Source organism: Loxodonta africana, chromosome 21, assembly GCF_030014295.1.
Source record: "Loxodonta africana isolate mLoxAfr1 chromosome 21, mLoxAfr1.hap2, whole genome shotgun sequence".
In the NCBI taxonomy this organism is placed as follows: Eukaryota; Metazoa; Chordata; class Mammalia; order Proboscidea; family Elephantidae; genus Loxodonta; species Loxodonta africana.
The window spans coordinates 44501445-44513895 of NC_087362.1; the positions used below are offsets into that span (position 1 = coordinate 44501445).

Below are 12451 nucleotides of genomic sequence, written 5' to 3' on the forward strand. Positions count from 1 at the left end.
GGCCTTTTGGTTAGCAGCCAAATTCTTATATAGGTATATGCGTATATACATATATATATGTATGTATATGTGTGTGTGTATATATATATAACATATAATTTTTTTTTTTTTACTGATAGAGGCTTACTTAATTTTTTTGAGGGAAAAAACTTATCTCAGGACTTTTTTTTTGTCTTTTAATCTTGTTAAGCTTTAATATTTCCATTCCATCTGTTCCACTTTAGGAAATGACATTATATCTAATAAGTGAGTTGAGCATCAACTACATAATCAGAAGGGGTTATTTGTCAGTTTTCAGGTGTAATCATTTCTGTCTCAGTATGTGTCTACAAGTTATGCTCAGTTTGCCTTCATGACTAAGAGTAGGTTTGGGGGATAATAATAAATAATATCTACTGTTTATAAACTAGGCAGGGACTCTTGTCACTTATTCACATTACGTCTTTCAATCATCACAACAACCCAGTAATAATAAGTATACTTCTTCTCATTTTATAAATGAAGAAACTGAACCTCTGAAAAACTAAGACAGTTGCCCAAAAACACACAATCAAAAGGAGTAGTATACGGGTATTTCTTTAGACCGGGGATGGGCAAGCTTTTTCTGAAAAGTCCTAAGTAATAAATATTTCAGACCGCGTGGGACACATGGTCTCTGTCACAACTACTCAACTCTGTTATAGTGTGAAAGTAGCCATAGACATTATGTAAATGAACGGGCATGGCTGTGTTCTAACAAAACTTTATTTACAGGAATAGGTAGTGGGCTGACCCCTGCTTGTGGTGATTCTTCTGGAGACTTTTATGTCAAAAAGAATAATGATGGGGTTTAGGTAAAGGGAAATAGGCAGCTAAAAGTTACAGTTTGCTTCAGTATTCCTAAAAAACTGTTAGCTAACTCTGCAACTCCAGGCAAGTGTCAGGATATTCTCTGGGGCTATTTGACACTACTTGTAGATTAAGGAGAAGGGTAACTAAGTCTGGTTTGCATTATATTGTTTCATATATTTATATCTGAGTGCACTTAACAAAGAAAATTTGAAATCAGAAGTACTAGTATGCAATGACAAAATGCCCTAATTTATAGCCAATAGATAGGGAGAGAGGAGGATTTTTAATCTAGTTGACATAAACACTGCAAATACTTCTCTGAAAACATATACAATTCAACTATCTGATTTGCCCATTACTTAATTATCTATTGGTTTATGGTTTTTAAAATCAAGTTCCATGTTTTATATATGGTACAGAGGAAAGGTGGCATCGGTGGGATGTGTGCAGGCTTCTTAACCGATCATCGGTCACATCTTTCCAAGCACAGTGCTGCCAACTTGGTTTAAGGGTCTGTTAGACCAGAATGCAGGAGCATCCTTTTGAGATCTGTTTGCAGTCTTGCATCGGATAGGTACAATTCACCTGGTCCCTGTGTGTCAATGCTCATACCCTCCTGAGCAACGGAACCACAAGTCCCCACACACCTCCCCCACCCTTAGCATTCAAACCTGATACATTTTTAGAGCCATATTTAGATTGTTCTGCTCAGCGGTGTCTATACTGTACTACCTTTTATTTAAATATTTAGACTTTGTAGCTTTTCCTGATGCTCAGCTGAAGCCAACTGTAATAATCTCATTTTTGTGGTGCTATGGTGGGGAGGCAAGCAGAGGACTTAATACCAAAAAAGTTACTGGCTTTACAATACCTGATAAGATACATTTGCAATACGTTTTTGCCTTCCAAATTATACATTAAGGAGACCTGGTGGTACAGTGGTTAAGCACTCGGCTACTAACCAAAAGGTTGGTGGCTTGAACCCACCAGCTACTCCATAGGAGAAAGGTGGAAATCTGCTTCCCAAAGGATTTGCAGCCTTGCAGCCTCTATGGGGCAGTTCTACTCTGTCCCACAGGGTCACTATGAGTTGGAACTGCCTCAGTGGCAATAGGTTCAGGTGTATTTTACTTAGGTTACCACTAAGATATATTTGTATTTTCTATGTTCATGGAGAGGGGATTCCAGTATATTAGAATCAAAGAGGACAAATTATGGTTGAGATTCTAAATTTGTCCCAGAGAAGTACTATAAGTTTGAGAGAAGAATACATGTCCTTCGAGCCATCTCCTTCTCTAGTGAAGAGGGACTCAGCTTGGAGAATGTACCCAAACTATGCCTACGAAATGTCTTTGTGTGGCTGATGGGCAAAGTAGGGGGAAAAGTGAGAATGGAAAATGGGAGGGGCTCTGGTGGCAGTTCCGCTTCCTTAAAAATAATTGTCTAAAGTGGAGGTGAGGGTCACTTATGCAACATATATGATATCTGTAAATACTGGCCCATGACATTTCCCTACCTAAAATATGCTCCCAAATTGAGTTCTGGAGCAAAGGGCTTATCTGAAACAATGGTGGAACCAATTCCTGAAGCCTGGACAGGAATCCGATAGGTGTCGCTATTTTCAATGTCCAAAATGATCGTGTCTTTGAATGTCAGTATGTCATTCAGGTTGGCAGTCACTGCCAACTGAACATCAGATTCCGGCGGGACCACGCCTTCGTTGGGTTCAACCGTCCAAAGGGACTTTTTGTGTGCCTGCAACACAAGATTACAAGTCAACGGTGAAGATATTCTTGGCTTTTCATTCTGGACATGTCAAAGTCCTCTATACTTCAAATGGCTGGCATGGAAGAATTCAACATCAGAGGCAAACATTATTTTTTTCATATCAAAGCAGCTGGGAGTTGGTTGGCTTTTCTGTTTTTCAAGAAGCAATCTGCTGAACAGCAAACCTATGATTCTACTTTTGAAGGCTCTGTGAAGATTCTTTACATCTCTTCCCCAAGATGACAGCCCAGTTATATAACAAGTTTACACTAATTATTTGCTGTAATCTCTAAATTCTGAGATACCAACAGAAGGTACAACATTCTTTCTGTAATTTGGAACTTTTAAAGTAAACATTTTTCAAACTCAAAGTTGCTATGATGTTACAGTAATTACAAGCAGCATCCATTAATAAACACAATATAAGAAGTCACCTTGGTTTCTATCATTTCATAATAATCAATAGAATTTCATTATTCGCAACAAAAAGAAATGAAATATAGGTACACATTACAATATGGATGAACCTTGAAAACATGCTAAGTGAAAGAAGACAGACACAAAAAGCCACATATTGTATGATTCTTTTCACATGAAATGTCCAGAATAGACAAATTCATAGAGACAAAAGTAGATTAGCGGTGGCCAGGAGATGAGGATGAGGGGAATAGGACTGACTATTAACAGAGTTCCTTTCCGGGGGGATGGAAAATGTTCTGGAATTAGATAGTGGTGATAGTCGCAAAACCATGTGTATATACCAAAAACTACTCACTGAATTGCACAGTATTAAAGGGGTGACTTTTATGATATATGAATTACATCTCAATAAAGCCATTAAAAAGAGTAACTCTTAAATGTGAGCTCACTGCCCAGTCAACTTAATCTGTCTACTTGTTCATCATCTCATATTGTCTGTATAACCCTTAAATGTATTTTGGTATAATTTTCTTCTTAGTAAATTATATCTGTTTACTCTTCCATAATAAATCAATTTATAAATGAAAAAATTTCATTTGCTAAAATTTTGAGATTATTTTGGAATATATGATAGGACTGAATTACAGAGTTGGAAACTTTTTTTTTTTTTTTTAATCTGTTACCTTTAGCTACTTAGATCCTCGTAGCTCACTCCCTCCTTCAGGAAGAGATGTAGAAATTAATTAGAAACTTTGAGAATAATTGGGAGAAAAAGCCAAACTCTCCAGTTTATTGCAAAAGAGTTTGGTTATTCCCTTGTGAATCTTCCTTGGTTCCTCATACTCATCTGACTATGGAGGCCCTCCAAAATAATGTACAGAGAAAAACAAGTGTAAACTACACCGTTTGAGATGGTACTTAGAGGACATTCCAATCCAAAATTATCCTTCTTCCATTTAATTTCTAAGGTGTAGTTCTAGCAAAAGGAAAAAGGAGGAAACATAAAAACACCTATAGCTCTATGGGGGCCGAGGTACAACGTAAGGCTACAAATTAGAAACTTCCTTACGTCCAGTTTGGGATAGAGTTGCACTGCTGGTATTTGTAAATGAAATGTAACACTGCAGTTTACAGGCATGAGTTTGAGATTTCAGCCAGGCAGAATCTCACATGGTGGCAGTGCCGTGGAATGTCCTCCAAATCTGGGTCTGGCCCCACTGCAAGTCCAGAAATTGGATTTGGTCAGTGGTTCCTGATGGTTACTCTCTTAGGAATGAGCTCACAGGTACATAAATAAGGAGAATCTAAGATTTGAGCCAGAATGCCAATTTCTTAATTTAGAAATGAGGATAAATTCTGTTAGACCAGAGTGTTAGTTTCCCATGTTGAAAGTCTACATGGAAAATAATAAATAAATTGCATTTTTAAATTTGACTAAATAAATGAAGCAAAGAAGAACAATTCTCAAGACTACAAATTGTATATAATGAGAATGTATATGAATATTGAGGAAATTTTAATTTTGGCATTAATGGAAATTATAGATTTAACTTTAAGTCAAGAGTCCTATTATTACTCATGATATTTTAATTTGAGACATTTCTAGAGACACAGAAATAGAAGAAGGCCATTAAACATTAAATATCACACTAGATAAACCAGGGCCCAGATGGGGACATATGCGTAATAACTGTCTCTATTCGAAGGACAGTTTTGGAAAAAAATGCTGAATCTTGTCCTACTTGCTGAATCTTGTCAATGTTTTTTCTAAGCTTTCTCTGTAATTGTTCTATTCATAGTAACCTGGCCCTATCAGGGTATTAAAATATTAAGAAAACAGTAAATAAAGTCTGTCTTTCCAGAATATTAACCTGCATTTGTTTATAATTTTATATTAAAATATTAGTGACAAAGAGATAAGAACAATATTCATAAATTTAATTTTCAGAATTGTAGATCTATTATTATTGGCAGAAGAAACTACCAGGAGAGTAAATCATATATCCTGTCGATAAAGAAATAACTTCCAGAGCATCTTCATAATTTATCCAAATTTTTTTTACAATACCAAAGTAAAAAACACTAAAATACATTAATCGTAGAAAATGATACAAAACAAGTTCTACAAGAGGTATAAATGCATTTCAATTTATATCTTTATTTTGAAATGGATCAATATAGCTTCATTTCATCTAAAGTTTTTATTATTGTAGACAAGAGTCTTTGGCTTATATAATTTTCAGTCTGACCTATATAGTCAAAGCAATATATACATGGAAATAGATTTCTCATACTTGAGTACCTTAGAACTACTTATCTTTCTTACTTTTAGTTTTTAGATTCTACGCTACTACTTTAGGTAAGGTAATGCTAGCTGCTGTAACAGAAAGACCTCTGAAGCTCAGTGGCTTAATCCAACAGAAGCTTATTTGTTGCTACATGAATTCCAATTGATGGCAGTATTTGGGATGAGCTTCTGTTCCATTTAGTCAGTCAGAGACCCTGGCTAAATAGATTATGCCATATTTAACCTGTAGCTTTTAGGTTTTTCTGGATATTGACACCCAGCTGTCAAAGAAGTGAGTAAGGACAATGGAGGGTCACATGGGAGGATTTTATGCACTGCCTTAGGCTGGGTTCTCTAGAAAAACAAAACCAGTGCAGTGTATAAATATGTATATAGAGAAATTTGTTTCAAGGAAATGGCTCATGTGGTTGTAGAGGTTGAAAAGTCCCAAGTCTGTGGTAAGTCTCCTGACTCATACAGCTGAAGGGATGGCAAACCCAAGATTGGCAGGTCAAACAGCAAGCCTCTGGCTCACAGGCTGTGGAGGCCAATGAATCCCAAAGTCAGCAGGTAAGACGGCAGGTAAGCTGCTAGCTCAAGTCCCAAGAACCAGAGTTCAGATGCACAAGAGCCAGCTGCAGGATCCAGAGAAAGCAAAAGTCAGTGAGACCTGCCAGAAAGTTCACCAACACTGGATGCAGGCCACACCCCCAAGGAAAACCCCTCTCAATTGACTGGCTACTCACAACAGATCTCATCATGGAGGTGATCACACTATATCAGGTCTTATCATGGAGGCGATTACAGCACTACATAGTGGTCAAACTACATCATAACTACCAAATCACTGAGAATCACGGCCCAGCCAAGCTGACACAACCTTAACCATCACATGCTCCAATCCTGGAAGTGGTATATATCACTTCTGGCCACTTCCATTTGCCAGCACTCAGTCATGTGGTCAACTCAAGAGAAAGCTGGGATATGGAGTCTAGCTCTGTGTCCAAGAGCAAAGGCAGATGGATTTGGTGAACTGCTAGCTATTCTCTGCCATAGTTCCTTTGTTGTTTCAGTCCACTTTGCCACATCCTCAGGTCTTTCTCCAACCTCCCAGATGTCAGGTTTGGAGAGGTGAAGAGTCCACTCCACCAGAACAGACATGGGAGTGTAACTCAGAATTTTAAAGCCCATGAGTTGTGGGCCCAGAGTTCATTTCCATCCGCTGTTAAGACGAAGGAGAGGCAGCCAGGAAAGAAAATTAGAATGTTCTAGGCAAGAAGAAATTGTGGTTGGTCCTTCTACCCAAAATTGTGGCCTCAAAGTACTCTACATAGTTTTCACTCAATTATGAGACTAGACTTGCAATTAAAACAAGTCTGTGCCATTTTCACCCTTCTTTAATCAAAGCCAAATGCCTTCCAGAAGATGGTACTGTCAATGTCATCTTTCCTAGTTTAACAATTTATTTTCTTCTAGTCAGTAGCACAGGTCAAGCCTCTGCTCCACAAAGAAGAGTGGGTGCCACTGTAGTGTTATTTCAAGTCAGGGAACATTAGTTCTTGATTGATGTGTACCATTCCTTTTCTGATTTCTGCTGATACAAGTTGGCTGCTCTGGAAAGAAGACCTGAGCGCTGCTTTCCAGAGTTGAATTGGTGAGTTTTTTTTTTTTTTTTTCTTTTTAACAAAGCTTATTAAACAATGCTTGGCACAAAACCAGGCAGCACAGAACCCAACAATATGGCACATTAAGATGCCAGATGCTAAGGTGCTGGGTTATCCTTACCAAACACCAGGCTCTAAACTTCATTAATGCCCTTGTGTCTCTTTGGTCTTTGACTTTTGTGGGGCCTTTTGCTTTTAGGGAGGACTTGGCCTATATGACATTTTTGTTATTAAACGGCAGACTTGGCTAAAGACGGAATGTATGGATGATAATCATCATAGCTATGGAAGGCATTTTGTAAACTTTTCAAAACCACAATACAGCAAGATAACAACTGATGGAATTATGCTTGCAAGGAGGGATCTGAAGGAAAACAGATGTGGGCTTGAGTCCCAGCTCTGCCAATTTCCAGCTGTGGGATGTTGGGCATGTCACTTAACCGTGCCCAGGCTTAGTTTTCTCATCTTTAGTTCAGAATATTGGTTGTGCCTTTCGCATGGAGTTGTGATGATGGTTATATGAGGGAATGCATGTAAAACACTCAGCACAGTGTCTGGCACATAGTAAGTCCTCATAAATGAAAGGTATTGTCATCACTGTACACACATTTGGAATGCCCCACATGACACATAATTAGGAACTCAATAGTATTTGCTGAAAAAAAAAAAAGATTTCAAAACTGAGAAAACAAAGAAGTATGCTAAGAAAGGCATTTAACACACTTTTTTTTTTTTTTATTCTTGCCAGAAGGAGCCCTGGTGGTGCAGTGGTTAAGAGCTCAGCTGCTAACCAAAAGGCTGGCAGTTTGAATTCACCAGCCACTCCTATGGGGCAGGTCTACTCTGTCCTATAGGGTCACTATGAGTAGGAATTGACTCGACAGCAAGTTTTTTTTTTTTTTTGTATTCTTACCAGAAGAGAAGAAGCCTGTGAGGGTTTGTAGTAGGCAGAATTCTAAGATGGCCCCAAGACCCCTATCCCCTGTTGTACAAACATATTCTCCTAGCTACTCCAGCACTGCTGCTGTGAAGAGTTTTACAAATGTAGTTAAGGTCCCAAATCAGCTGACTTTAACATAAGGAGGTTATTCTTGGGGGGCCTGACTTAACCAGGTGATCCCTTAGAAGGGACTGGGCTCTTTCTAATGAAAAGATTCAAAGCATGAAAAGGCCTACAAAGAGAGCCACATGACAAGGAACTGCAGGTCCTCTACAGCAGTTGAGAGCAGTCCCTGATGACAGCTAGCAAGGGAATTGGGGACCTCAGTGGTTCAACTGCAAAGAAATGAATTCTAGTAGCAACTTGAGGGGGCCTGGAAGTGGGTCTTTCCCTAGTCAAGGCTTCTTAAAGAATGCAGCCCAACCAACACCTTGATTTCAGCCTTCTGAGATCCTGAGCAGAGCAGCCAGTCCAGCCATGCCTGGACCCCTGATCCACGGAAATTGTGAGATAATAACTTTGTGTTGTTTTAACCCACTAAGTTTGTGGTAATTTGTTCCACAGCAATTGGAAACTAATACAGGGTTCCATTCATTTGTTTCAAAGATGATAAAAATGAGCCTTCCTTAGCCTTCCACCAAAACTTAAGCAACATACCATGTGGACCACATCCTCCACCAGCTTGAGCCTAGAAGGACTAGATGGTGCCTGGTTACCACCACTTACTGCTCTGACAGGGATCACAATAGAGGGTCTGGGACAGAGCAGGAGGAAAATGTAGAACAAAATTCAATTAACAAAAAACACCAGACTTACTGGCCTGACAGAGACTGGAGGAACCCCTGAGGCTATAAAAAAAAAAAAGCCCCCAACTATTAGACAAGCCTATAAAACACATGTAAGGGAAGTGCTTCTTAGATCAGTCAAGTATATGAGACCAAATGGGCAACACCCGCCCAAAAGCAAAGACGAGACAGCAGGCAGGGACAGGAAAATTGGACAAATGTAAATGGGAAGCCTGGGTGGAAAGGGAGAGAGACCAATCTCACGAAACAATTTGTATATAAATTTTTGAATGAGAAATTAATTTGCTCTGTAAGCTTTCACCTAAATCACAATAAAAAAATTAAAACAAACAAAACAAAAAAACCTTAAGCGATACCTACTCTGTTTTTTCTGTGAATTGAGGCAAGAGCCAGAGTCATTTCAGCAGCTTATAAAGAACATGTACAGGAGATGTGTGCATGCATGCATGTGCACATGACTAGGGAAAGATGGAAAAACCTGTGATCTTTTGCAAATCAGAATTCCATGTCCACTGGTGATTAGTGGTAAGCCCTCCTCCCTGAGGTTTCACATATGTAAAGATAACATTTGCTTTTTATTTGGCGATAGGACATCAGCACACTTCTTATGCAGCACTCACTCCCAAGGTAAATCAGCTAAAGCTTTTATAAATTTCCTCATTGTGTATTTAATATCTGCCACGAAAGACAGAAGTAAACGCTATCGTTTGCTCTTGTCATTTCAACAATGACTGACAGTGTGACTATGCTCAGACAGACCTGCTATTCTGTATGTACTAATGACTAAGAAGCCTGGAGAAAATAGCACTGTGCACTTTTCAAAATAATTCATTTGCCAACTGAAATCTGCAAGAATTTCCTTCCACAGAATGAGAGGAAGCAAACAACAACAAGAACCAATCTTCAGAGTGAGGTATTTCTTTGGATTTATACTATTATCTCGGCAGATAATCAATTCTTTGGGGAACAAGGACAACGAACAATCACTACATCATATGGCTCTCTTCTCTGGAGTCACTTTGCTGTTTCAAATAATTAACTGAAAATTAGGAGGTGAAGTGCAGAAGAAAAGAATCAGTGCTTGAGTTGTACAGGGGAGGCAACTTAGCATCATGATTAAAAGCATGGGCTTTAGAGTCAAATGACCTGGGGGTCAAATATGGGCTCTGCTATTTGTTGCTAGGCAACCTTTGCCTAATTTTAAAACCCGGGTTTTGGTTTCCTCACCTGTTAAATGTGCTACTTGAAGATTAAATAAAATAGGTGCCAAGCATCTAGCACTGTGTCTATCACAAAGTAAATAATAAATAGTGGATGTGGAGGCGGAGCCAAGACGGAGGAATAGACAAACGCTTCCGGTGAGCCCTCTTTACCACAAAGACCTGAAAAAACAAGTGAAACGAGTATATTTGTGACAAACTGGGAGCCCTGAGCTTCAAAGGCAAGCTTAGAAAATGAACTGAGGGGTAGGGGGAGGAACACACCCGTTCAGAAGTGGAGAGGAGTTACTGAACCTGAATGGGGGGAGCCCTCAGGCACCAGTCCTGGAGCCACGTTGGCAGGCTGGTACTAGCGTTTAGCTGCAGTTTCCTCAGGGAGAAGCAGCCAGCCACACAGCCTACTCACACTTCCGGAACCTGAGAAGAACGGCGCCCTCGGCAAAAGCTAAGTACTTGTGTGTATTTTCCCACTCCCCCCCCACCACCAAGCCGGCTTCAGCGGCTGAATTCCCTGGGCCTGAGATAGGCCCTGTTGAGCACCTAGAGCCATGCTCCCAGGCGTGCGGAAGGAAAAAAATTGAAATTGGGGGAAAAGATAATTTGCTAGCTCCACTAAATGGGGGAGCTCAGGAGAGAAGCTGCTCCTGTCCAGGCATAAACCATCCGTGGACTCTGAGCACCTTTCACTTCTACATGGACCTGTGTGGGCCTATTTCGGGAGAATAGGCCCTTGTTGGCACATTCCAACCATTTCAGCTGTGTGGTGGTGAGGGGGGTGTTTGATGTTTGACATTGCTTTGCCTATTAAACAAGGTCCTCACCTACCCACATCAGGGACCTAAGGACTGGTAGCTCCACTCAGGACACCCAGCCACCTGCGACAGGGGTCCAAAGATAACTGGTACCTCCCAGTCCTTACAACCAAAAAATTTGGATGCCCATGGTCTGTCTGCAGAGCCCACCCGCCTGCATGCATTAGGGAACAGGGACACACTTTCCTCAGAGACACTCAGGGGTCGGTTCTCAGCCCCCTGCCTTGTTCAGAGCATGACCCCCTGCTGCAATCAGACACTGGTATATATGCCAATCACCCCTGCTGCTCTCAGACCACAGGACAGAGCCTGTACCACACACTTGATGATCAGCTACCTGGAAACCAGAGCTGAATTCATAAAAGAAAACTGAATAGACTCCTATACTGATATACCTGATAACAGCTCTAGCCAGCTGGGGACAGGATGTCAGAGCTCCAAAGGTAAAAATAATCCATCTAGCTCACTCAACCAAATCATAGGTGTATACCAAACAAAACAAAGCAAGCAGCTACGACACAGTAAGCAAGCATAAACTAATACAATAACTTATAGATGGCTCAGAGACAACAGTCAATATCAAGTCACGTAAAGAAACAGACCAGGATCACCTCAACAGGCCCTCAGAACAATGAATACAGGGATCTTCTAGATGAAGGTGCAGTCCTGGAATTACCAGACGCAGAATACAAAAGCTTAACATACATAACCCTTCAAGACACCAGGAAGGAAATGAGGCAATATGCAGAACAAGCCAAGGAACACACAGATAAAGCAACTGAAGAAATTAGAAAGATTATTCAGGAACGTAATGAAAAGTTTAATAAGCTGGAAAAATCCATAGACGGACAGCAATCAGGATTCAGAAGATTAACAATAAAATTACAGAATTAGACAATTCAATAGAAAGTCAGAGGAGTAGAATCGAACAAGTGCAAGACAGAATTGGTGACCTTGAAGATAAAGCACTTGGAACCAATATATTTGAAGAAAAATCAGATAACAGAATTAAAAAAAATGAAGAAAACTTAAGAATCATGTGGGACTCTATCAAGAGAAATAACCTATGAGTGACTGGAGTTATCAGAACAGGGAGGGATAACAGAAAATACAGAGATAATTTTTGAAGATTTGTTGGCAGAAAGCTTTCCTGACATTGTGAAAGATGAGAAGATATCTATCCAAGATGCTCATCAAACTCCACATAAGGTAGATCTTAAAAGAAAGTCATCAAGACATATTATAATCAAACTTGCCAAAACCAAAGGTAAAGAGGGAAATACAAGAGCAGCGAGGGATGAACGAAAAGTCACCTACAAAGGAGAGTCAATAAGAATAAGCTCAGACTACTCAGCACAAACCATGCAGAGAAGAAGGCAATGGGATGACATATTTAAAAAAAAAAAAAGAAGGAAAAAAATTGCCTGCCAAGAGTCATATGTCCAGCAAAACTGTCTCTTAAATATGAAGGGGAAATTAAGACATTTCCAGATAAACACAAGTTGAGGGAATTCGTAAAAACCAAACCAAAACTACAAGAAACACTAAAGGGAGTTCTTTGGTTAGAAAATCAATTATATCAGGTATCCCAAGACTACAACACCAGGCAAGCAACCAGAAGTTAACCCAGACAAGGAAATCCAAAACAACACAGCTAGATAATTTAAATAAATAAATAAATAAATAAAGCTCAAAACAGGGTAA

General features: G+C 39.6%; 1 protein-coding gene across 1 annotated transcript in view; it reads right to left on the reverse strand.

Annotated features, from left to right (window-relative positions):
* HYDIN (HYDIN axonemal central pair apparatus protein) overlaps positions 1-12451 on the reverse strand; it is a 402907-nt gene that overhangs the window by 221117 nt on the left and 169339 nt on the right. Inside the window, exon 18 of the mRNA XM_064273799.1 lies at positions 2348-2586. Coding sequence (XP_064129869.1) covers positions 2348-2586 — 239 coding nt within the window. The remainder of the gene's footprint in view (positions 1-2347; positions 2587-12451) is intronic.